At 48.4% G+C, this 27,679-nt stretch overlaps 1 protein-coding gene across 4 annotated transcripts in view; it reads right to left on the reverse strand.

The window, feature by feature from the left end:
* Positions 1-27,679, reverse strand: part of CHKB (choline kinase beta) — a 461,430-nt gene that overhangs the window by 298,297 nt on the left and 135,454 nt on the right. For all 4 annotated transcript variants that reach the window (XM_069629455.1, XM_069629456.1, XM_069629457.1 and 1 more), the window contains 3 exons: positions 21,542-21,675; positions 21,181-21,285; positions 20,945-21,003 (listed from right to left, as the gene is read on the reverse strand). In XM_069629455.1, the coding sequence (XP_069485556.1) occupies positions 20,945-21,003; positions 21,181-21,285; positions 21,542-21,675 (298 nt within the window). The remainder of the gene's footprint in view (positions 1-20,944; positions 21,004-21,180; positions 21,286-21,541; positions 21,676-27,679) is intronic.

A 27,679-nucleotide genomic window follows, 5' to 3' on the forward strand; every position in this document is an offset into this window, starting at 1 on the left:
GTGTTAGCCTTTAAGAATACATCCCCACCCCCCACTGTCTACCAAAAGGTACACTGGGCTACCACTGTAGTATACATGTTTGCACCAGCGGTGGAGCCAAAATGGCATAACCACTGCCACCAGCCTACCCCTAAAATCATTGTAGAGTGATATATTACAGAGGGATCAGCTGAGGATAGGTAAAGCAGGTGATTGTTGCGGTATCCCTGGACCAAGTTACTGGGGCTGCCTTTTTGATGGCAGGATTGCCGATTAACTTGTGGGGAGGCTGCAGCTTCCGAGGAGCCTTTCATCAACATCTTCTAGAACTGTGAATCTCAGCTCGATGAACTCATTTTTGGATCACTGATGTATTTTTGGTGGTCTGAAAGACTTCTAAGGAAGTCCCGCCCTCTCCGCCACTACAACCCCTTTTCACTTACATATGGTCCTAAGGGATTACCATATGGCTCCTAGGCACAGGGGTGCTTTTTAAGAACCCCATTTGTACCCTCTGGGGTTAGATCACTCTACATTTATTTTAGGGCTAGGCAGGTGGAAGCGGTTATATGGGGTCCGGTTTCCCACCTCAAATGTTCTACATTGCGACACCCAATGCAGCAACTGCACAAAGTGAAACCGCTAATATTCATCCACCCAAACTTCATTTTACAGTCCTCAAATGATAGTGGGAAAGTCTGCAAATAAGGCTCCCAAGGTCAAGCCCCCCTTAGCCTCTGAGGCTACAAAGCCTGTATTAGACAATCCCGAAGAGAAATGTTCACTATTACTCCAGCTCTCCCGTCCCTCATCAGCTCCCCATTAAAACATTTGCGCCATTTGTGTTGCCAGAAAATTCCTTTTAATATCCGGCACCCCAGACCTCCCAACAGCTGGCTCCACAGCATAACCTTCCTTTGTATCCGTGGACGCTTCTTTCCCCTTACATATAGTAATCTCTCCCCCTGAAGTTTACTGAGCACTGGCAAAGGAATCCACAATACCACCCATCCATGACAACTTTTGCTGATCCCAGTGCTCCAAATCCTCCTCACATGCCGCCAGCAAGACAGGAATATTTTCTGCATATAGGGATTGAACTGCGGGCGGGAGGGAGCCTGATGCCCAGATAGTTAATGGGATCTTTGGACCAGGAAAACGTAGACAACCCCAGTAATTCAAGTAATTCTTCCCTGTAGAGAGACATCCAAGCCTTGAGATTTATTCCCATTAACCCTGAAGCATGAGACCTCTTCAAATTCATCAGGAACTTTTATCCCAGCAGGATACGAGGAAACAATTCCTAACACAATATCAGCAGAGTGCAGCACAATTTTATGCTGCAGTCCCCGGTCGTCCCCCTACAATCCATCCCCTGTATATCTGCCCAGGCTATAATAATAATTGCAACTGGATCAATTGCCAATACGAAAATAAGCGGCAACAACCTCTTGTCCCTCTCCGAATATTTATCGGGGACGAGAGCTGTCAATTTAATTTGATTCTGGTAACTGGAATTTGGTACCCCGCCTGCAAAAACCTCCCAAATTTGATACCAAATCCAAAGGTGACAAGCACCCGTCCTACATATGCCCAAACAAATAGAATAAAAACGCCTTATGAGCGTCCAAAGCCGCAACGACAATCCGTTGACCCGTCCTGTTCGCCCAGTCCATCACATCCATTAGCTTCTGAATGTTATCATTAGTATCTCAATTTATGATAAACCCAGACTGGTGCAGACTTATCAGATACGCGGGCGTGCACATTAGGCATTCGGCCAAGATCTTGGTGTACACCTTTGTGTCTCCTTTGAACAGAGCTATAGTTCTATAGGAGGACAGCTTCTTAGGATCCTTTCCGGGCTCAGTGCTAGTGTAGTCAAATATTCTGCCATGGAAACAGTTACGCTACCTGAAAGAATTAAATAATTTGGTCATGGGGGCGCTTGCGAGCTCGCGGGTAAGATAGTTGCTGTCCTTTAAGGGTGCTGTGTAGGAGGAGGCGGCGGCGATGCTGTGCTCGAGCCAGATGCTGGAAGTTCCAACTGGCTGATCCGGTGTGTGAGGGGGCCGTGTCCCAAACACTCGTTTTTGAGTCGACACGATTGCAGCCTTGCCGTGTAGGTGGATTGAGACTCCCCCCTCCCTGCCCCCGGTGCGAAGCCGCATTCGCTATATATGGCAGGGGAGAAGATGCAGCGTCTGTGTTCCCGACCATTAGTGGCTTGGAGGCGGGCCCGGGCTTTCCCTGCAGGACCGTGGCCTCAGTTAGGGTGGCAGAGCAGCAGAGGAGCTACAGCCCCGGCCCGGGAGTGGCTTACCCGTCCCATCTCTGCGGTCATCATATTAGCCCATGGGGGCAGCTGTGGGGCTCCGGCCACCTGGTGGAGGTGGGGAAAGTCGCACTGCTGGCAGGGGCGACGGGTTGAGGCCTGGGGGTTTGGGCCCCCACACGTTGGTAAGCGTGGCAGCACTGAGGAAGAGCGGGGAGTGAGGGCTGGCCCAGCTGATGAGGAGCGGGGAATGAGGGCGTGCCCTCCGCCAACCCCCTCCAAGCGCAGACCGATGTTCCCCGGAGGAGTCGTGCAGCCAGGCGATGTGGCAACTTGCGCAGCGACTGCTACACCTGGTACTGGTATAGAGCGCTGGGCTAACTTTATTGTTGCTGACCAGGAGGGATAAAATGGAATGAGGTATCGGGTATGGGGGCGACGTGAGGTACCCGGGGCGTTTGGGGGACTAGACCTTGCCCATGGCAGTAGGCTGCCTCCTGGACTCGTGTTGGCCCATACCGCTGGAGGTACAACAGGCCTCACACGTTTGAGCTTTATCATTGCCCTGCGAAGCGAAAAGTGGTTTATGTGGGCCCAGGCCTGATGCCGGGGTGACTGGTGAGACTGGTCCAAGACACCCTGTTGTGTGTACGGGAAGCGAAGTTGCAGCCACACATTAGGAAGGACACAGTGATGCCTTCAGTTGGGCCTGACCTGCTGCAGTTTTGACAACACCTGGCTGTGGACTGTATGCACCCATTGTGGGTGGCCACATCTGATGCTATATCCTCCTGCTAAACCCAACAGTCTGCAATTGTTCGCCCAAGCTTATCATCTGGTTGGCGGCCTGGTGCATGGTTGGTGCGCAGGGCTGGGACCGTACTGGTGACCGGTTTGGTTTGGGTTTGTGACACACTGGAGGCCGGGAGCTGATGGCCAAGGGCAATAAGAAGCAGGGCCGCCTGCAGTTTACACAAAAGGAAGAATTGGCGCTGAGCAAAGGAACAATGGCAGCCCCAGGGCGTTCTGACAGAGAAGCAGGGACACCCGAGGCCGGGGTGGGATTCTGGTCCGGGGCGCCATGGGGAAATCAAGGCTAGGGAGGCTGCCCTGTTGGCCGCCGATGATGTAGTGGCCAGGGCTGAATTGCGGGAAGCTCTGGGCAGGTTCAGTGACCTGGCTGACTGGGAGGTTAAATACTATGTGCGTCCTGCAATGGCGCGCAGATATCACAGGTGGAGGGTGGGGGCAGTCGACCGGGGCACCTGTTGGCGGCTATGCTGCGGCAAGAGAGATGGTCCCTAGATAAACCGGTAAGATAGCTCAGTGGGTTGAGCGCTTGCTGCTGCAATCTGAGCGTGATCTCCAGGTCGCAGGATCGAATCCCGGCAAGGCCAACTCAGCCTTTCATCCTTCCGAGGTCGATAAATGAGTACCAATTTCGGTTGGGTGATATTGTATGTAAATATGTGCTCTGTAAAGCGCTTTGGATTAAGGTGCTATATAAATAACACATCATTATCATATTGCAGCAATACGCACAGCAGATGGGCAAGTTGTGGCTGAATCTGATGCTATCTTGGGTACGTACTGACGATACTTTGAAGGAGTATGCGTCCAGGGGTTCGCAGGTCCCGGGTGAGGTGGTCAAATACCTTGAGGAAGCAGCGCTGCAGAGGTTGAGTGCTGAGGCGCATCAGGTGTTGGCTAAGCCGATTACGGTTCATATTCTAGCAGTGGTGTCGGTTCTTCCATCGGCTAAAGCTCCTGGGTCGGTTGGCAGATCAGCAGAGTTCTACAAGGAGCTGGGGCCGGAGGTTGCAAAATATATGGTGGGGTGTTTGGAGGAAGCTATGACTGTGGGTCAGTTGCCTCCCTCAATGCGTGAGGCTGTGGTGATTCTGCTCCTGAGGGAAGGAAAGGACCCTTTGGACTGCGCTTCATACCGCCCTATATCACTTATTAATTTAGATACTAAAATATTTGCTAAAATCCTCGTGGACAGACTGCTGCCGTTTGTGTCAGGGTTTGTCCACTTCGATCAGTCAGGTTTTATTTCAGGGAGGTCGACCTTGGTAAATCTGTGCAGGTTCTTTTCTATACTGGCTCAGGTTGACCGCAAGGTGCAGGCAGTGGCAGCTTTACTTGATAGGGGGAAGGCATTTGACTATGAAGTGAGGCTACCTTTGAGGTGTTGAAGGCTGTGGGGCGCCCAGGGTACTTTCTCTCGGCAGTGCGACTTCTATATTTTGGCATAGTGGCTGGAATTGGCCTATTTGGAAAGCATTCTGGCGTGTTCACCCTGGGACGCGGCACTAGGCAGGGTTGTCCGCTGTCCCCACTTCTTTTTGCCCTTGCAATAGAAACCCTACAGGCTAGGTTGCGGAAGTTCCATCTTGCTTGTGGACTGGCATGGGGGGGGGACAAGAGAGCTGGTGTCACTGTACACGAACAATATTGTATTATACTTTAAGGACCCTAAGGCCAATCTACAGTATTTGTCGCAAGAGGTTGCGGTTTTTGGTCAGTATTCAGGTTTCCGTGTGAACTGGATCAAATCTATTTTGTTCTTGCTGACCGATGCCACAGTGAGGCCGGAGGAGCTTAAGGGGTTCAGGTGGGAGCAGTTCTCCGTCAGGTATTTGGGGGTACGGGTTACCAGGAACTCCTGGTCTTTGTTGGAGGATAATCATTTGGCATACCTGAGAACCCTGGAAGAAAGAGTGAATAGGTGGTGTACGCTCCCCCTGTCCCTGCTGGGTAGGGTTGCTATTGTCAAGATGATCGTGGTCCCAAAGTTGCTGTATATGTTTCAGAACATTCCTGTATGGCCAGGTGCAGCCTTCTTTGTGGAGTTGCGGAAGCTGTTGGTGCTGCTGGCGTGGCATCTCAAGTCCCCCGAATAGGCTGGGATACCCTGCTCCTTCCGTGGGACCAAGGGGGTATATGTGCACCTGATATGGAGCTGTACCTTCTAGCAACCTAAGTGCATTTTGTTTCCTATTGGAGGCCGGGATCTCCGGTGTACCCGAGTGTGCGTACTGAAAAATGACCGGTGCACCCCAACGCGTTGCAGGGGGTTCTGTTGTCGAGGAAGGTTGCTAATGGGTGAAAATTCTATCCGGGTTGCCTGCACAGTGCATGCATGGAATATGCTTCTCGGGAGGCTGGGGGTAGACATCCCGTACGACACTGGGCTCCAGCTTTGGAAGATTACATGCCTTAAACCTACCTGTGATGTGGGCCCAATTAATGAATGGGGAGGGGTGAGGATAGGCGCTATGGCGGATCTGTATCCCGATGGGGTGTTTGTTTCACAAGAATTGTTCATGGCTAAAATGGAGGGTCGGCTGCGCAGAAGACTTCAGTATTTCCGTAAGAGTGCTGCTTTTGAAGCATGGCCCCCTACGTTTCTGAACTCCCCTCCAAAGCTCCCCCTCCTGCAGCATCTCCTGAATTCAACCTGTGCCAGGCAGCTGGTGTCGTCCATCTATGGGATGGTACAGCGAGAGTCTTCCTAAGTGCTGTTGAAATGCAGACAATTGAAACAGGATGCTGGGGGCATATTCAGTGATAAACAGTGGGCAGCAATGTGTGAGGGATCTCATAATGGAGGGTTTAACACCAGACTCCAGCTGATTCAGCTAAAGACTCTCCATAGGGTATACCTTGCGCCTGCCTGCCATGTTTTGCTTGATTCCACTAAGAGTACCAAGTGTCCATGTTGTCAAGGACACTCAGCCGACTTTCTCCACATGCTGTGGTCGTGTCCTCAGCTACGAGAGTTTTGGGAGGGAGTGACAGGCACCCTTTAAGGCATGCTGGACTGTGACGTGTCTCATGAACTGCTGTGCTGCATGTTTGGGTGGCTCCCGGGGGGTCTGGTCGGAAATTTCTAATCACCAGTAGGAGTATAGCCAGGAAATGTGTACTGATGCGCTGGACCAACCGGGCACCCCCACCCCCTACTACCCGGGCATGGCTGGATGGTCTGATTAGGCTCGGTGATCTTGATAAGGAATACGGACACCTATGTGGGCTGCAAACAAGGCCTAAAAACATTTGGGGCCCCTTGGTGGCTTACCTTTTGGCTCAGTGCCCAGACACTGTTGCAGCGGACATAGTGTCCCCGGACTAAAGATTATGGTTGCTGGCTCTCCTCTGCTGCCCGTATTGCGATACTGCTGTGTTAAGCATTATAAATGATATTGATCGACTGTGCCCACCATACCCAACTGCGGTAATGGTTGTTTGAGTGAGAAGTGAATCTACTTTAACAAACAAAGTCTAAACAAAAAAAACACAAAAAAAAAGTTTGGTCATGTGGCTAGCCAGAGTGAATATGAATGCTTTGTAATATGCATTAGTGAATCCATCTGGGCCCAGAGCGGAATTAATCGGTAGGGTCCGAATTTCGCTCATCACCCCTTCCTGCAATATTGAAGTGTTTAAATCTTCCTTATCCTGTCCCCCAACTTGAGGTAGCTGAAACCTTGCGAGAAACTGATCCTGAGCGTCACACAAACTCAGAACCTCCCAAAGCAACCCTGATAATAGGCCTCTAGCAAGGGGCGTGGCCAGCACGCATGCTGTGAAGTCGCACCTCAGTGAAGCTCCTGTCCGCGATCCTTATCGCCGTCTGAATTAAGCTGTTAACGCTAAGCAATTGTCACGGAAACAACATCTGCTGAAAGAAGAACGTCCTGTTGCTGGAACGCTTCAACTCCCGATTAAAAACGGAGTTGGTAGAGCCAGAAACGAGCCAAGAGAAGAGGCACCCCCATGCTCCCAAGATGGCGGAGTCCCGTGTGGCTGCCCGCGCTTTGAAGTGAGCTACGCAAACTCAGCTCCCACACCGAGCAACATCCAGGCAGTTATCACCTGCTGGGAGAAGGCCCTGTTTCGGCACCTGCGAACTGACCTCCGAAGAAAACGGGGCCCGCAACATCGGACACAAGCGTAATAAGGAAGCGCCTCTACCCACCAAGATGGCGGCGGCCTACAGGGCTCCCTGCGCCTTCAAGTAAGAGGCGTGAACTCGGCTCCCAGCCTAAGCAGTAATTGTGCTTCTACACCTGCTGGAGGGGAACCCTGGTCCTGCGGCTACGACCCGACCTCTGAGGAAATCGGGGTCCGCGACTTCGGAGGCGAGGGAGATAAGGAAGCGCCCCTGCACACCCAAGATGGCGGACTCCAACGCGAACTACGGCCACACTATGTGAGCGACGAGACTGTGGAAACTGTCTCCGCTTGCTCCTCCTGCAGGTCCCGCTCATCGCTACAGACCCTGATCCTGGCCACACTTGGATCGGCGCGGCCCACCGACCCGGTCGCCCCCCTGGTCCCGGTTCTGGGAGTGAGCGGGGTACCCGGAACACGGCGGCATAAGCACCGGCCGCACACGAAAGACGGGGCACAGGAGACGGTACTCCACCGCGGCGCTCCTCTGTAAGGCCCACAACTGGGTTGAATTGGCTAAACCACACAACAGGCAGGTCTCGCAACCATACAGGTGCCCATAGGACAGAGAAAGCTGCACGCTGCCCCTAAGGAAAGTGATGTCGCCACCCAAGGCTAAATCCAAAACAGCAACAATGGACTCTTTCACGACGGTAAGGCCCAAGCAGCTGCCGCAATCTGACCCCGCGGCCGACACCGGACCCTCGAATCCAGAAGCAGCGCCCGACAACACACAGGTCCTCCGGGCCATAGCAGAGCTCCGCACCTCCATCGAAAACAGGATCGATGAAGTAAAATCGGACATGCAGCTTATGCGCCAGGACGCCCGCAACCTATCGGAGAGAGTGAACACTAATGAAGCTGTCCTACAAGAAAATGTAGAAAACACTACAGAACTGAAAGCGCAGGTCCGCGACCTAGAACAAAAAGTAGCAAGGCTGGAAGCGCGCTCCGAGGATGCAGAAGACGCGCTTGGCGCAACAATATCAGGATCCTAGGTGTCCCCGAAGACATGGAGGGCCCGGACCCGACAAACTTCATAGAGACAATGCTGCAGCAGGAAATTGGTGCGGGTAAACTCTCACAAGGATTCTCGGTGGAGCGGGCCCACAGATCTCTTCAAAAGCGCCCACCACCAGGCTCGCACCCGCGACCGATTATAGCCAAGATCCTCAATTTCCGGGACAGGGAAATAATACTGAGGTATTCCCGGGAAGGCGGAGTGATTAGAAAGTAAGGCTCCACGATAGTCATGTATCCTGACTATACCCCTGCAGTGCAACGCGCCAGGAACTCCTTTATTCCAGTGAAGGCGAGACTGCGGACACAATCTTAAATATATGTTGCTCTACCCATCTCGCCTCAAGGTCCTTTATAAAGGAAAAGCAGTCTTCTTAGAATCCCCAGCGGCCGCAAACATGTGGCTCGAGCACAATAACCTGGCGGACGACGACGAGGAACCTCCTAAAACGAACAATAGATGAACAAGAAACCGGACTCACAAATATTGGCATCAGACCCCACACTAAAGCACAAGGCAGTCTTTTAGCTTGCACCTGGGGGTACAACACAAAGATAGCTGTATCGGACAGGAGCACCGGAAACCACAAGCGGACATGTTAATGGCCCACCCCTACGAGACATGTGCAGGTCGTATTCCCGCACAACGCCCACGCCGCAAAGCCTGGAGAGGCTCAGAAAGCTTGGGAGCCCCCGAGCGCTGCACGTTCATTGCAACTGCTGGGGGCAGTTTGCAGTTACACAGTCCGACCTACTGGTTTGTTGGACTGTTAGTTAACAAAGTTGACTGTTTAAGCTGCGATAGTTGTCGCAGCAGTTTTAATTTGATGCTACAGCCTTCATGCAGAACGAGGAACAAGGAACGGCGGCCAACGAACCGAAGACACAAGAAAAGAGGTGAGAGGGCGAGAGTCAAACGGAGCCCCCCGGGGAGGGCGCCCTATGCATGGCAATGCAACTTCGAATACTAACTTGGAATGTGAGGGGGTTGGGGTCCTACCTGCGCCGGAACAGGGTCAGGTCCTATCTCCGCAGGAAGAAAGTAGACATTGCGATGCTCCAAGAGACTCACCTCACAGTGGAGGACCAGACGAGGCTACAGGAGCACTGGAGAGGTCAAGGACAGGGGGCCCCGTACTCCAAATTCGCTAGGGGAGTGTATACTTGGATTAATCCTGAGGTGCCCTTTCAGATGTTAGGGACCGAAGCAGACACGGAGGGGAGATATTTGATACTGTGGGGAGTGCTTGAGCAAGTAGAAATCTGCCTAGTCAACACATACTTCCCAAATCATGGTATTCCGTCCTTCCTTGCTAGGCTGCAGACGAAACTGGCGAGAAACAGAGACAGCCTTTACATATGGGGCGGAGATCTCGACTGTGTGAGGGATGGGAACCTAGATAGGTCCGAACCCCCGCTGGAGAGAACGGATAGGACCTCAAGGGTGCTGAACAACTTGCTGGAACAACTAGACCTCGCAGATGCCTGGAGGGAACACCATCCCACAGACAGGGGATACTCATTTTACTCATCCCCACACAACCTCCACACGAGAATCGACTACATGTTTATAGACAGAGCACACTTAGCTCAGGTAGGATTGGTACAATACATGGGCAGATCGATTACGGACCACTCTCCCCTGCTTATGCACTGGGCCCTGAAGGGCCCTAGACCCCCTATCCCGCTATGGCGAATGCCCATGGAGGCACTGAAGGACCCAACTTTTAAGGAGGAGCTGGGAGAAAAACTAGTAGAGTATGTCACCAATAAAAGTGGCAGTGTGGACCGCTGGAGCACAGTATGGGAGGCCCTGAAGGTGGTAACGAGGGGAGAAGTTATTGCCGGGACAGCGGGAGTCAGGAAAATGCTGAGGAGGGAATTAGAGGAGAGGGAGGAGGAAATAAGGCTGGGAGAAGCTAATAGCGCCGGAACTAGAGGGGAGGAAGAGATTTTGCAGGAGGCTCGGACGAAGTGTCAGCAGGCGTGGGGGCGGCTAGCAAAATTCGATCACGCAACACGTACCACTAGAGCACACATAAATAGGGACAAACCAGGTAGGCTACTGGCCTGGCTGTGCAAGCGTGAGCACCCAAAACACCGAGTGACCGCGATTAGAGACAAGAAGGGAGAAATAAGAACAACCCAGCACTCAATAAACACCACATTTGCTGACTTCTACTCCACACTGTACGCACACGACACCCAAGTACCGCTGACAGACATACAAGACACCCTGGAAGAGATAGGACTCCCCAGGCTGAGTGACCAACAACGAGACTCATTAGAAGAGCCTCTTACGCCTGAGGACATCACAGACGCTATTAGATCCCTGTCCACATGCAAGACCCCAGGAACGGACGGGCTCCCCCCAGAGTTCTACAAAGCATACGAGACGACACTAACCCCACTACTACACGAGGTATTCCAGGAAGCCTACGAGACGGGAACCCTACCCAAGACCATGAGAGAGACGCTAATAGTCCCGATACCCAAACCGCACAAACCAACTGATGAATGCGACTCTTACCGACCGATAGCTATGCTAAATTACGACAGTAAGATACTGACCACTATCCTGGCCAAGAAATTATCCAAAGTGATTGGAAGTCTGGTCCATGAGGATCAGAATGGTTTTGTCCCTGGCCGCAACACAACAGCCAACCTGAGGAGACTACAGCACATTATAGCGCACACAGAAGGAAGCCAGGAGCACATGGCAGTATTGTCTTTAGACGCCATAAAGGCATTAGACTCCATCTACTGGGAGTGGCTGATAGAGGTGCTAAGGGAGTTCGGGGAAGGATTTGTGCGCTGGATCAAGGTACTGTACAATGATCCAACAGCCAGGGTAAAGACGGGCAAATGGGTATCAAGAGACTGGAACATACAGAGAGGCACTAGACCGGGCTGTCCCCTTTCGCCCATGCTCTATATTTTGGGGCTGGAGCCAATCGCAATTTATATAAGGAAGCAATTCTGGGATGCTGGAATACGAGTGGGAAGGGTGCACCACGTTATCTCACTATATGCAGATGATGTCTTGATCTACCTGACAGACCCAAAAAACAATGCCCCTACAATTTTGGAAGTAGGACACAACTTTGCTCGCTACTCAGGGATACACTTTAGCAGACAAAAGTCATGCATGTTTCCACTAGCGGGCTTGAGGGGGGTAGGAGTAGACGACCTACCGCAGGTTGGGGTGAAGTGGCAGCCCGATATGTTCAAATACCTGGGGGTCAGGATCAGACATACACCTGAACTCACGCACGAACAGAACACACTGTCGGTAACTCAAGGGCTCCATAACTCGATGAAATTCTGGTCTAGACTACCACTCTCAGTGATGGGCAGGGCATCAATAGCAAAAATGATCATACTGCCTCGATACCTATACTTTTTCCAGACCATCTGTCACTACATCAGACCAACTTTTTTCCGAAAATTAGAAGCCCAGATCAGAGACTTCATATGGGGGAAGGCACGTCACAGACTGGCACTGAATATCCTGACCCTTCCGCATGATGCAGGGGGCATACAGCTCCCGGACTTTGAAAGGTACTATCTGGCTGCCCAACTCAGCCACGTTACCAAATGGCTGTCGGATGAGGTCACCAATGAAACCGGCCTACTGAGTGATCTCGTCAAACCCATATACCTCAAGGAAATAATATGGGCGCCTCAGGATCGAACCGATAGGGCCCCAATACTAGCCGAATTGGGTAGACAAGTATGGGAGAGAGTTAAAACCATCACACACTCGAGGAACCCTTACTCCCCGGAAATTCCATTAATGGCAGGCATGAGAATGACACCAGCTGATGTCAATACGCTTAGGCAATGGGAGGGTCTGGGTATATACGCCTGGGGGGACATGTACGAGGATGGGGAATTTAGAGAGCTGGAATCACTGCATGAGATAGAGGGCCTACCTATGGGGCAATTTCTATAGTACCAGAAACTTAAGCACGAGGCGAGGGTGAGATGGACTGACTGGCCAGAGGATCCAACGATGACCCCCCTAGTGACAGAGATGTACAACCTGAGCGACGGGTGGAGGCCAGTGTCGAGAATCTACACGCAGCTAAACGACAGGCCCAACCCCCACGGTGCCATACTGAGGGCCAAATGGGAAACGGACACTGGCGAGGAGATCTCAGACAATGACTGGGGAAGGGCACTGCAATACCCAAAGGCAGTGTCCAGAAACGCCAGGTTCAGGCTAATTCAAATAAATGTCCTATAGAACATATATGACCCCGAAAAGGGTAGCAAGCTTCAAACGGCAAGCGGAGGCGCACTGCCCATGGTGCACTAATGACGAAGCAGGCCTAATACACATGTTCTGGGGGTGTGCAAAGGTAGGCACCCTCTGGGCCAACATCAAACAGACATGCATGAAGGGCGGAGTAAGTAGATATGAGTGGACAATGAAGGAATGTCTGCTGGGCATGTATCCCAGGTTAAGCAAAATAAAGCACATTGTACGGGTGATGGACATGGCATGCATACTGGCAAAAAGGGAGATAGCGATGTCGTGGAAGTCAAAAAAAGGCCCACAATACACGAGATGGAAGAGGGAAATGGGGCGATGGACGGCCGCAGAAACAGAAGCATGGGGGATAGGGATCGCCGGGGATGAGGGCGATACTAATGCTAAATTTGATGCATCGAAGGCCGTGGTGAGAAACATGTTCCTACCCTCCGATGACATGCCCCCGTGAACCAACAGGCGGGACGAGTGGCGCACAGTCACACGAAGTGCGAGGCTCATAATGAAGTAAAGAGGGAGACGCCACACGATGGGGCAGATAGTCAACCCCACCCGCCCCCCACCGAATAGACATGGACAGGCCACCAGGTGGATCCAAGATAACGTAATCGCCACAATCGTTCAGCATGAGGACAGTTCAAGCTTTTCAAATGTTGTTGTTTTGTTCAGTTTGTTGTTACTTTTTAGGAACCAATCGAATACGTTTTGAAATTGCAAAATGGCGCAAGAAATCAGTGGGAGGGGGAGATTGACACTGATGTAATGCTAATTTCAAAATGCCAATAAAAACATTTTAAAATAAATAGGCCTCTAGCAATGCCATTTTATGCTCCTCCCCCTATTGGTCCCACCATTCTGCATACCACAGGCATGGAACAAAATCACGAGTGGCCCGTCTTCCGAGTTTCGCCACCAGGACCCCATTGGCTTCAATGCCCCTTGAGTAGAAAGAGTGTTTAATCCTAAACAGAGATTGGGCCGAGCGCTCAGCACATAGCACTTCAAGCTGACTACGAGCAATTTTCACTGCTCCGAGAGCCTTCCTACAGCCACCCAGTTTAGACTCCCCTTCACATGCCACCACTGCCCCCTCCAATCTCTCCACCTGACGCTGCCGAGCCTTCACAAATCCTGAGGTCCTTATTATAATATCACCCCGCAACATCACCTTAGAGGCATCTCATACTGCATCAAATCCAACATTCCCCATGTCATTTTGTCCAAAATACTTAGACAGCGTATTCTGAATCTCTGCTCTAAACACTACATCTTTCAAAAGCATATAATTAAATCTCCATGTGTTGCATGTAGGGGAATGCTGAGGCAGGCCCAATATGACAAACACCACTGGAGCGAGATCCAAGAGAGATTTTTGACAAATATTTCAAATTATAATCTCTGCTCACCAGACGTCCAGTGACCCCGCCGGAGACGATGGGTTTCCTAGAAGAACACCAACGCAGCATCCACCTCTCGCAAACATCTCTCCACAGATTTCCCTTTGATAGGCGAGTTTAACCCTTACACATTAGTGTGAAAAATGTCAACTCATTCATCATAAAGTCCTCCCTGCCATTCATAGCATACCTTCAATCGGGGTTGATGTGAACACCTAATAAAGCATTACTTTATTTCTCCAGTTTAACTTGTACAAGAAACGTTTCAAACCGTGAAACCAAATACCCAACTATAACCATCATAGACCCACAACAAATGTCTCCCACTGGATGCCTATCTTGGCACGACAGCTTGTCCACCAGCTGAGCGTGTGTGCCAGGGTCCCTCTGGGCCCCATATTTCCACCTGATTACTGTATTAGTGTGCCTGGGCACCCGCGTGCAGCGAGGCATTTCTCACTTCCCTCGGGCTTGGTTTCTCCTCCCTCTTCCCGCCTACGGCCCTGCCTCCACCCGTGATAGGCGGCCAGAGCCTTCTCTCCCAGGCTCGGCTACCGGCACTGCTAGTGCGCAGTGATTTCATTCCTGAGTCCCTCCAGGTGAGCGTGTGTGCCAGGGTCCCTCTGGGCCCCATATTTCTGCCTGATCACTGTATTTAGTGTGCACGGGCATCCATGTGCTCCCCCGTACGCCCCGCGGCTCTTACTGGTCTCTGACTGGTCTCTCCTCTATGCCCGCCTCCCGCCCACCCAACGGCCCGGATTGGAGGATTCTCTGTGGTTTCAAGTCTACCGACTCGCACTTTCCCAGCCTGCCTCCATACTATCATGGACAGGCAGGTGAGTGCAGCGTACTTTGTGCCCCGCAGCATTCTGGTCTTTGGCCTGTATGCCTGCTCCCCCACACGCCCTGCGGCTCTCTCCCTGGTCTCTCCCCTATGCCTGCCTCCCGCCCACCCAACGGCCCCGAGTGAAGGATTTCCCCGGAACAAAAGTGACCTTTGCAGGGAAGCCCTCTGCCCGTGCAGCCCCTGCGGTTAAGGGCCCCAAGGCAAAGGGCGGCTCCTTCACTGGCGGCTCCAAGATGTGTTTGCAGCTATCAAACAGGGGAAGCAAAGGAAGGCAACAGACACCAACAAAACTGTAAGTGTGGCATGGGTGGGGTGTAGAGCAATTACTCTTCGCCAGGAAGCCCTCACCACGCTACCTTACCTCTCCATAATGCAGACTGTCACCGTTTTACAACATGAATACTTAGAGAGATTAGTGACCACCAGCCCAAATCCATTCTTGACTGGACTGTAACTGTTGCATTGCATCATGCACCAACATACTAGCCAATGTTAACTAGTAATACACCTACAGCGAACGGTCAAGATTAGCCTGCGTCACCTTTAGACAGGTTTAATAATGTTTAACATGTGCCACACTTAGATGGAATTCTTAACCTTAGCCTGCGCCGCATCTAGATAGAAATGTGAATGTTAGCATGTGCCACACTTAGATGGAAGTTTCAACCTTAGCTTGCATCACATCTAGATAGAATATGAATGCTAGCATGTACCCCACTTAGATGGAATTCTTAACTTTAGCCTGCGTCACATCTAGACAGGATTATGAATGTTAGCATGCACCACACCTAGTAGGAATTCTTAACCTTAGCTTGCCTCACATCTACACAGGATTATGAATGTTAGCACGTGCCACCCCTAGATGGAATTCTTAACCTTAGCCTGCATCACATCCAGACAGAAATGTGAATGTTAGAACACTTAAATGAAACTGTGAATCACGACAAGTGCAACACTAGAATGGAATCGTGATCACTGGCCTGCCTCACACCTAGACAGAATATTGAAAATTAGCAAGCACCACACTCCAATGGAATAGTGAATGATAGCAGGCATCACACCTAGACATAATTGCAACAACAGCAATGCCAACTAACCAATCCACTAACAATTTCATCCCTCTGCATACTCCTCTCAAACTCTAACCAAACACAACCACAAACCTTAAACGCAACAAACCGCACAAACTTCACTACACCACAACAACAAAACAAACTGCACATAGACCTGCACAAAAGCACACAACTACCGACCGTAATACACCCCAATCTCAGCCAACGGACCCACCAGGCTGAGGCTGCCAACAGCACATCACTGCTCTCTTGCACTTGTCCAGCCCATTCCCACTAACTCACACAGCCGCCCGCCTCCCTTTTCAGAGCCGCCAGAGCGCCAGGGGACCACTCCAGTGGTGATAGTCCACAGTACAAATATCCTTTAACATTAACATAACATTAAAGTTGAACTTAGAAAGTGTGCCCCATTAGCGTCACTGTTTTAAAGCTGAATCTAGAAAGTGCGCCCTAATAGCGTCACTGTGTTAATGTTGGATCTAGAAAGTGTGCCCCATTAGCGTCACTGTGTTAATGTTGAATCTAGAAGATATTCCCAACATCATTTAGTGTGCCCTAGTAGCCTCACTGTGTTAGAGCTGAACTTGGAAGGTGCACCCTACTAGCGTCACTGTGTTAATGTTGAATCTAGAAGATATTCCCAATATCATTTTATGTGCCCTAACAGAGTCACTGTGTTACCGTTGAATCTAGAAAGTGTGCCCTAATGGCGTCACTGTGTTAGTGTTGGATCTGGAAAGTGTGCCCCATTAGCGTCATTGGGTCAAAGCTAAACTTGGAAGTGTGCTCTAGTGACGTCACTGTGTTAAAATTGAACTTAGAGGTGTGCTCTAATAACGTCACTCTATTATAGTTGAATTAAGATGGTATTTCCGACATCATTGAATGTGCCCTGATGGTGCCACGGTGTTAAAAGTTGAATCTAGAAGGTACTCCCAGCATCATTGAATGTGCCTGGTCGCATACACTTTACTGATTACCACAATATCACCCTATTACGCTTACTCTCTTCTATACACCATCATTCAACTAGAACACAGCAGTACTATGACACATTCGGTAAAGCTGTTCTCATACTAACATGACCCATCAAACTACCCATCATCCTAACAAAACACAGCTAGCTAGCACATACCAGCTAGCTTAGGCGTCTCCTCAGGCGTCTCCTCAGGCCTAATGCAGCCAGAACTCAGTCTGGATGTCCACCCTCCAGACTGAACACTTTCAACTGATCTCCTCAGCACCACACCTACCGCTAAGAAGCAGCTATCATGCAACAACCACACCAGCTACACACATAACTGGTGTACACACGCGCTTTACAACTCTCTCTCAACTGACTTGAACTGCAGTTTCCGAGGGCGTTCAACCTACCAGCGGCTTGAGATCATACCAATGATACATAAGGCGCTATACAAATGCAAAATAACATAACATAACACCACCCCTTATAGGGAATGAAAGAGAAATATAAAAGAAAAAGAAAAAAAACATTTGTTCAGCACTCAAGCATGTAGAGGCATCACCCCCTCACAGTGTTCAAAACCAAGTCCCCCTCTGCTGGAAGAACCGCGTCAAGACTCTAGTACTGGCTTTCAGGGTCGTTTCTTGGGCTGCAGCCTCTTCTATCAGTCTTGAGGAGATCCTCCCCACCCCCATCCTCCTCGCCAGTATCAGGATATTTCACCACCAGCTCATCTCCCCATAGATCCTTGGCTTCTTCTGGTGTAGTGATCTACTTAGACTTTCCATCCAATTCGAAATAAAGTTTAAAAGGGAACTTCCCATCGGTACTGTATATTCCTCTCGCGAAACAAGTCAGTTACTCACTGCAAGCTTACATTTCCGGAGCGTTAACAGAGATAGGTCTTGGTACAACGACAATTGTGTCCCCTGAAAGCTTATTCTCGGTGATTAAGTAATTACCATTGTAAGTGTGTTTAAATGTCTGGTTCCATTCTCTTTCCAACCGTTGTCTTCAGATTTAATGTGCCTGTCACAAGATAGTGGACCTACAGTATAAAATAGGAGTGTGATGTGCATTTATGACATTTACCATTTTTATAATATACTGAGTGTATTTTTACTGTGCGTTTGATTTACTAAAGTACTTATTTGACAAATAGAGGTACATTTAAAAATGTGCAACATTAAATGTGTATTTGTCCATTTTACCAGTGTGGTGTATTTAATATGAATAATTACTGTCACACCCTCCTTCCTGCCAAATCCAATCCTCTTACTTTTCTGCAGATGTGTGCTGTTCTCTCATCCTGGTTGAGACCCTTGTCTCATCTTCTCAGTTCCTCGGCTGAAGTTGGTGTGCAGCCTCTCTGACTAAGGCTCACTCCCTTCCCCCACTAGTAGATATATGGCGACTCTGCTGTCAGACCCGCCCCTCCACCCTGCCATAAAGCACTAGACAAATGCCTGCACACAAAACTATATGCCACAATCGAAAATAGGAATATACTTTCACTTTGCCCTCTGTCCAGTGTGCGCTAACATTGTTGAGTACTAAAGATCAGCGTCCTGAAAGGGGAAGAGCGGGCAATTGGCTAGTGTGCCTTTGCCGAAGATGGGTTAACCAGTTATATATGTAGCATGGAGGTTATACATCACTAGTGCGAGCTACAAACGTCTCACAAATATTCGCTTGCCTGAGTTAACAGATAGTGTGAAAAAGCAGTGGGAGAGATAGGGTAAGGTGAGCTAATACCTCATCGAGCTGATACCTTACTCTTCAATGTAATAAAGGCAAGAACTGGAAATGTTACTTGGGGTGATGGGGGTGAGAAGCATGCAATGGACAACCAAAACGACACTAGCCCCGAGTTAAGAACATTAAGTTAAAGTACAAGTCATTAAGTTAAAGTACAAGTGTTAACCATTTGCGCTACATCCTAGTATTTTAAGCAATTTCTGAATACCAAATCTTCTTTAATGAGTTGCCGCCAACACATGTTTCGACTTCAATAATCAGGTCTTCATCAGGGCGTTGCATTGAAGGTACTAGGAAAAGAAAACGCTAATTCTTTATCTTCAGTATGCTGCTTATTACTCAGATTCGATAGTCATCAATTCCTTAGTTATTGTCATGCCTGTTGCTGAAGGATCATGCAGGAGTGAGGCTGGCCCCCCAGACCACCCCCCCAAGCATGCCAGCCCAACAATCCTATTATAAAACTATTGGACAGGCAAACCCAAGGGGAAAGGGGAATGGAGAAAACAACAAACTCAGGAACTTCTACTGCTTGAGTCTCTGCCTGTCTTCATTGGAAAATGCAGATTCAGTAGTTTGTACTAAAAAGGAAGTACAATTTTATAGAATTATAATATTTATTCCCACCACTTAACTGGATTCTCTCTAAGATAAATATTCTCTTGTATTTTATTTTCATACCTGTTGCCTAAGCTTGATTGACAATAGGCTGCTTATGAAGAAGTTCTAGTGCTGAATGGTGACTTCTTAAAACATGTAGTGTTCAACTTATAACTGTATTGCTGAAAACTTTCAAAATCAACTTCCTTCTCAACTCGCTCTCTCTTTGGCTTCACACTGATATCCTTAAAATTAGTTTTCCAAAAATTATTATAATTACTGTATTTAAAAATATTATGAATTACTGCTATTCTTTTTCTATAATAGTTCTTTCTTAAATACCTTTCGAAATTCCGAAGAAATTGCTTAACTTGTTAAAAATTGTCTTTTTCAAAAAATCAGCAACTGCGTTGCTTCTAGCAATGTCTTTATCCGTGAATCTCCTCGGTACCGACACGGAGCGTAACGAATAATAATAAAATCCAAAATGGCCGCGACGTTGTAAGGTCGTTTCTTCTAACTCAAGCGCTACAGATCCTTAGTACGCGCGCTGCCTGAATACGCTGCAATGCTAATTCATTTTAAAATTACTTTTGATCTAAAGTTAGTACAGGATTAGAAACAAAGCGATTCGAACCCGCACGCCTTGTTAGTTATACTGATAAAAATAACACGCAAAACAAAAATTGAAATTCACAAACTTCCTACTGCCTACTTGACAGTTCAAGACTGGTTTTCATTTACTAATATGAACCTCTTCAGTCTTATACATAACATTCAATGTTCCAGGTAATTACCAACTAGAAGAAAACTGATCCTTTCTTTAAAAATGATATAACTTTGCATCTTCAAAAATAAATAACAGTAACTACTTAGCTCAATCTGAGTTTAGTGGACTCTTCATATCTGCAACACAGTAATCAGGAACTCGGTAATCTCTTCTGCTGCAGACTTTACAGACTTCTTTCTTGACTTTAATATATTACAAATGGACTAAAACTAACAATAAAATTATCTACACTTCTATCTTTTAAAAACTTAAACTTTATTTGCTGGAGCTAACTATTCTATGACTTACTCAGAGGATAACTTTAATGAAAAGGCAGTTTACAATTATACTAAAAATTCTAAATGACAACACAATGCTGAGTACACAAGTCTGAACCAATCACTGTTAAAAGGTGATTCCACCATCTTGGCTTGGGAGAATTACATCTTTCTGAATGTAGAACAGTTAAGGGAAACCAACTTTAACCCTTAAACTGCTACACTAAAACCAGACTCAGCCTAGTACTTAAACCAACCACCCCTTCTAGTTCTCCAGAAGGAATGCCTGAAACGCCCACATTTCCTAAGACCCTTGAAAATGTGAAGAACATAATGTGGAAACCTGACAGTTATCTCGTCCTACTCTCAAACTTGTGTCTATTCTGCCTGAGTAGTTGATTCATTCAAATATATTTCCACATAAGAGTTACATCTGTAACACTTAATCATTCAATGTAAGTGGTTTTGGAAACTGGAATTGTATTCTATTCATAGTACGGCCAATAAGATGGCCTCCTCTTGCCTCTACTTCTGGTAATCTCAGATGCTGTCCTACTCCTAGCTATGTCAATGTAATAGCCTCCTAAAAGATTGCCTTTCTCATAGCAGCTGAATTGGCTATAATGTCTTTCTTGAAGGAAATTGTATCAATTATGGAGTCTGTGGGATCTCTCCCCTTCTGTAAGAGAGACACGTGGCAATCCGCAACATAAAAACGTTTTTTAGGAGAATAGCTTTTAACCTACCTCCCTGTACATCGTTGTGACAGAAGACTACAGGGGATGGTGTGGACTCCAACAGGTGCCTATGGTGCATAAAAAGGGACAATGCATTACAGAATTGAACTATGCAGACATCGTGCATGCTATGGAAAATCCCTGAATGGGTTATATTGTGTGTGCGAACACAACACTGAACTGTGCATGAACACCCAAAGCCCTTTCTCCAAATGAACAATTTACAGCCCTTCACATTGTTTTACCGAAGGCTCCTCATTTCCTCCTGCAGGTTGAGCGTCTTCAGTTTTTTGAATTTCTTGATGTGAGAATCTCGAGTGAAGGTCAGATCAGAAATCTGCTTCATGTACCTGCAGTCAGAGTTAGAAGTGCAGATTCAAGTGCTGATCCTTTTTTTCTACTGCAATAAAGTACCAGTTGCTTTTTGACAGTCCATTCAGCCCTCTTAACCCAGTATTACCACTAGAATCTCCTCCCACATGCAGGCATGTTATGCATTTATTGTCTTGCCTGTTCTTCCCAACTGTCTTTACTCATGTAGCGTTTTCAGTACCACCCACATGTCAGGTTTGCCCACAAGGCATAGCTCTGAGTGGGGTATCTTACCTGTTCATGGTCTCAAACAGCCAAGTGGGCTCCTTATTGAAGGGCATCACCATACAGTGGAAATTGGACATTTTCTCAGCTATTTCTGCGGAAATTTCAGGCTGACACAGGTCAGTGGCCACAAGGTTACGACTCTGAAACAAAGCAGAAGAGAGGCAGTGCAATTTCGGGAGCACAGAAACAAAGTAGCAAAGTTATTGTTCAAGATCGATTAAATGTTATCAATGATTGAATTGGAAGCCAAGCTAACTGAGGAGGCAGCAGGAAGAGGTAGCTCTCCCACCAATGGTTAGCACGATGTATTCTAAAGAAGTAACTCTAAAGAATGTATAGTACAGTATAAAGGGCATTTCTAAATAACACTCCTTTCCTTAATATAGCTGTACCCAATTATGTTGACAGGGCATCACCCAAAAGTCCCCTTCTCACCTCTTGCCCCCCTTATTGCGCCTCTCCCATGTCATGACTTGCTAGCGCACCAGCAATTTTTTTAAGCATCCCTCCCACACTTGCCCCATTTGCACCCCATTCTGCCTCCCCTCCTTACCTGTTTACTATGCTACCTGCTAGAGATATTCCACGCCGCACTGGCCTCACTCGCTGGCAATTCTCCACCAACTGCTCTTGTCTGGTGGAGGAGTAGTCCCTGCTATCTACCCCCCCCCCCAAACTCTTACCATAGTCCACACTTTATCTGCAATTCGAAATTCAAGTACTCTTTCTGCTTTGCACTGCAAATTTTGGAAGGCAGAACAGTGAGACACACACACAAGGGTTAGATTTTGTAAAACTTTATTCAGGTCATACTTTCTGTGGGAACAATTAAACGCCAATCGCTCCTAAAAGTAAAACTAGAACAGAAAAATGTAGCTCACAAATTAATTGAGGATTAGGATAACCTAAATAAGTTATAGGGTTCAGGTTGTCCCCGCTGAAATAGACTGTATCCTTATCCAGTTCCTTGTCTATCCTTGAGGCACTCTACTCTAATCCAACGGAAAGTGTGACCAATTAAAAAACACCAACCTACTCTTAAAGTCTTTACACTTCCAGGTACCCGGTTCTAAAATCAGATGCTGTTCAAAGTCTTGGCAAGTAATAACCTGAAAACCTATCCATAAAGTCCTTTTCTATTCTATTGTGTTCAGATAATTAAAGTTCTTTAGCAGTTTCTGCATTCAATACTCAGACTGTTCTTCCCCTTGGACCCCTCTGCTTTGCCGCTTCAGGCTTCCATCAGTCTGATCCCTTTCCTCTAGCCTTTTCCCACCCCCTTTGGATTACTCACATTTCATAGGCTTATCTGGCCTCGAGATATCTGGATACTGTGACGATTGCAAGGTATCGTCATTTCTCCCCAAGGGGGATCCCATTCCCATGAGGCTAGAGAGGTACGGCTGCTACTCAATAGCCCCCCTATGTGTGGTTCAATGCGGGAGGACCTTATGGGGAGGGGTTTCCCATCTGGGGATAAGGCTGATTCCCCTAGGATATGGACCACTGACCAACGTCACAAAACAATTCAGAGCAGGAGATTCAAATCCTGTTCCAGGAATGCCGAAGAGTGGAGGATTCCAGCGAAGCGCTGAGGGAGTTCTCTGTGGGTCCAGCTGGAGTGGACATGAACATGAAGAAGGAAGAGAGAGTCGAGCAGACCAGTAGAGTGCAGAGCTGCTGCAGTGCTGCAGAAGCAGAGGAGAGAAGCCAGAAGAGCCGGAGAGACACGCCCCAGTCCTAGGAAGCCCAGTGGCGTACCAAAGTCCCAAAGAAGGTAACGGGAGGTACGAGAGCCCCAGAGGGGACATGGGGGTGAAAGAGGCAGGCTTGAGAGGCTCTCCGCCGGCCCTGCAGTAACAAACAATTGGGAAGGGCGCATCGAGCATCAGAGGAGAATTTCCTTGTCGCAGTGGAAACAATAAGTCCACTGACCACTAGAGAAGGGTCTGGGACCCCAACACAAGAATATTAAGCATCCGAGGAGAACTTCCTGGCCGCAATGGCAGTAATAAGCCCACTGACCACCAGAGAAGGGTCAGGGTCCCCAACCCAAGTGACTCAGGCATCGGAGGAGAAAGTTATTGTTGCAGTGGCTGCAACAAGTCCACTTACCACCAGAGAAACCCGGCATAAGTATATTTTAAGTATCGGATAAAAGCATCCTCGTCACAGTGGCAGGGAAAGCCTAGAGAGGGACTTGGGACTTTGTCAATACCAAGACAGGAAGCCATTCTCCTGGTCCTGGAAGTTGAAGAAACCAAACGTCTTTTGATCAAGAGATGCCAGGGGAAGAGAGTCATTCCCCCTGGCTTTGGTGTGAACTATATTGGAGTGTGTGAACCAATACTAGGAGAAGGGAGACATTCTCCTGGTTCCGAAAGTTGACTGCTGTAAAGGTTTGTTGGAACCACAAGCTAGTGGAAGGGAGTCATTCCCCCAAGCATCCCTTTCGCCAAATAACATTTCTGGGAAGACCACCCAAATACCAGGAGAAGGGAATCATTCTCCTGGAGAAGGAACTTTTCTGTTGACTTATTCTTTAGTTGTAGTTTAAGGGATAGAAGTAGGTTGTGACACAGGACGATGGAGTTTGATTTCGATAGACATTCAGACAGATCCTTTAGTATACGTTTGAGGCAAGGAAACCCGTTTTATAGAGATGGGGATGGCAAGGTTTTCTTTTCTTGATAAATGGAGGTTTTGAACAACCAAAATGCCACTCTTGTGTCAGCATCCTTCTTCGACACCCTTACAGTACCTCCTGGACTTTGGGCACAAGACATAAAACTAGCCTCTTCCTAGGACTTAGTTCTAGTTTTCTCTTTGACTAGTGCTTCGGTTTACAGAACAGATGCCTTCCTGGACCATGGGTCTCCAGCTGCAATGCAATATAGATCTTTGTCCTGACCTCAGTCTAAATTTTCACAAAGCTCTCTTTCCAGTCCTTAGACTTTTAAGCAGGTCTCTTCCTAGACCGTACGTTTTCAAAGGTTTCACATGTCCCTTCCCAGACTTAAGGTTTTTCTACAGGTCTCTTCCCTGACCATGGGTTTTCAATGCTCCAAGACAGATGCCTTCCCAGCTCTTTAGCTTTCAATTTTCTCACACAGATCCCTTTAAGGATGTTGAGCTGTCAATGCTTTCAGACAGGTCTCTACCTAGACCTTGGGCTTTCGTACAGGCCTCTTACCAAATGGAAAGGCTTTAAGGTATTACCTCCATTCACTTACCAGGGTCCTTGTCAGACAGTCAATACATATTTCACACCCTCCTACAATGTGTCACTCTCGCCTCGCTCTTATGGTTGGTGGAGGCGGATTAGTTGGGCAGTCCTCCTGTTCCTTCAAGTTTGGAAGTACTTCTCCCCTCTCCTTGCTCCCTGGGTTCTCGTCTCAAGCACTCCCTTGTGCACCCTCCTCCAGAAAAAGCCTTGTGCTGATCCTTCCTGCATGGCCAACTATCGCCTGATCTCAAACACTCTTTTCCTGGGTAAACTCCTGGAGAAACTGGCCATCTCTAAGCTTAACCTCCACACTGAATTTGCTGGTCATCTCCATGACCATCAGTCTGGTTTCAGATCGGCCAGAGGCATGGAAACTGCTCTCCTGAACTCCCACCAAGATCTGCTCTCCAACTTGGACACCAGCTGTCACTCTGCCCTCATCCTCCTTGACCCCTCATCCGCCTTTGACATGGTCAATCCTGCCACCCTGATCAACCGTCTCAGTGTGAATCTTGGCATCACCGGTCAGGCACAGGTGTGGCTGACCTCCTACCCATTGGACCAACCCTCCCAGGTCCAACTTGGGTCCTTCCTTTCCACCACCTTTCTTTCCACATATGGTGTTCCCCAGGGCTCTATCCTCTCACCCTGGCTTTTCAATGTCTATCTGGCCTCCCTGGCCCATCTGATCTCTACTTTCTCCTCTAACTTTCAGTGTTATGCAGATGACACACAGCTCTCTTTCAGGCTCCCCTCTGTCTCCTCTCCCTCCGCGCTCATTCCTGACTGTCTATCCACAATTCAGGGATGGTGCGCCTCTAACAACCTCTGTCTCAATGCCAGTAATACAGAGATCCTTCTCATTGGGACCCATGTTCCCGCCTTTCCTCTCTCCCTCCGACCTCCCTCATTGGGACCCCTCCCCTCACCCTCCAGTGAGACATAAAACCTTGGCGTCATGTTTGACTCCCATCTCTCCTTCTTTCCACACATCAGAGACCTTGGCAAGAAGGCCCACTTCCAGCTGCACCTCTTCAGAGGTATCCTACCTTTCCTCACCTACCCCAGAAGCTCACTAGCTACAGAGCGCTCTGGTTCTCTCCAGGTTGGACTGCTGCAACCGCCTCTTTCTCAATCTTCCTAACTCTACTCTTCGCCCTCTTCAACTAATTCATAACAGGACTGCAAGACTTATCCTTGGCCTGAAGACCAGGGACCGCATCTTTCTAGCTCTGAAATCTCTCCACTGGCTTCCGGTGGCCGCAAGGATCAAGTTCAAGACCCTCTGCCTCATCCACAAGGCTTCCTGGGGCCGTGGTCCTCTCTATATCCAACACTCTCTTCTGAAATACCTTCCTTCTAGATCCCTCCACTCAACTACCTCTAACTCAGGTTGGAAGCTTCTCCAAACAGAGAGTGGGGGGTGTTAGGCAAGATTGCATGCAGTGACCCTGTGGGAGACTACACCAGTCTTGTCCTCTTGGTATTAGGTAACCCACCTATTGGTACAGGCCTGTACTATACTAGTTGGTAGAGTGAATGGGCAGCCAAACTTATCTCTATCTCAAGAGGGGCAAATGGGAGCTGTAGAGCTATAGCATCAAAATCTACAAATACAAGTATCCAAATAACACTTACACTCTAGGTTTTCTAGTAAAATAATTATTTATTTAACGGTCAGTTTTAAATAAGCATTCCTTAAAAGGGCAATTTGCAACAATAAAAATACACTTAAAAATTCTCTCTCAAAATCAAGGCAAAGCAAGTAGACACTCTTTAGAGATGCTTCTTACACACTTCCTACACCCTGGGGTGACTACAATTACTAGGACAGCATTGGCATTTATATGTCAATTATATACTTTGTAACTTTCTGTGATTGGTAAAAGAGGAAAGGTTAAGAGAAGGAAACAGGTTAACAGGTTCTCAGAGCATGCAAGCACTTTTCAATCTGCCAATGAAGTCAATGGGTTAGAAGAGTCTGCTGGGAGCCAGGACAGCCAAAGTCAGTTTGAACAATGTCTATGGAGCTGAGGCCCTTCTTAGATAGCAGTAATGTATTGGACAAAGTTAGAGCGTTTGTTGTAGGAAATCACTGCTTGGCCACCAGCTGTTAGGCTTGGGAAAGTTAGAGAGGAGATCAACTCTTCAAAAAGCAGCTACTGCTAGTTGCAAGGGAGATAGTGCAAGCTACAGACAGAGAGGTAAGTACCCCTTAGTAAGCACAGTACCTTCGGTTAGAAGAGGATCCAGCTGGCATCTGTTCTGGTTGCAGTGTTGCAGATCTGTTCCTGGGCCTCAGTCGTGGGGACAAGAGGGAGGACGTCTGCACAGCGGTTCGAAGGTCGGCGGCAGCTACGGGCTCTTTTGAATTCAGCTGCACTTTGCGGTTTTAGCTACCGGCAAATAGCACCACCGCAGACCTTGGGACACTGGATGGGCTTCCTTCACTCCTTGCGTTCCGCACTCTGGTGAGGTGACTCGGGCTTGGGTTGTCCTGCTTTGGGAGGGTCCTCAGGATCTTCCTGGAGGTTTGTTCCGGCTTAAAGACGTTGCACTCGACTACAGATTTCTCTACCCCTGACACTTGGTTCCAGCAGCGGCAAAGAAGTACAGCCAGTCCTCAGTAAAGTTTGTCTTGGGGTTAGTTGTCCCCATTAATCCAAGGGAAGAGGTCGTCGTCTCCAGAGCTTCTCTAGTCGATTCGGAAAAGGAGTTTCAGCACAGCAGCAGGGCTTCTCCGGGCAGTTCAAAGATCCAGAAGGATGCAACAAGCTTCTCTTCATTATTCCTTTGTTGATCGTTTCATCCAGTGGTCGACTGTCTTCAGTCCAAGAAGCCTCGCCTTTTATGCAGGTTTTTCCATTCATGCACAGCCTAGCTGTCACTCACACAGCAGGGTGGCTATCCTGTAAGGG

The sequence above is a fragment of the Ambystoma mexicanum genome, chromosome 12, assembly GCF_040938575.1.
Source record: "Ambystoma mexicanum isolate Mex_15411 chromosome 12, UKY_AmexF1_1, whole genome shotgun sequence".
NCBI lineage: Eukaryota > Metazoa > Chordata > Amphibia > Caudata > Ambystomatidae > Ambystoma > Ambystoma mexicanum.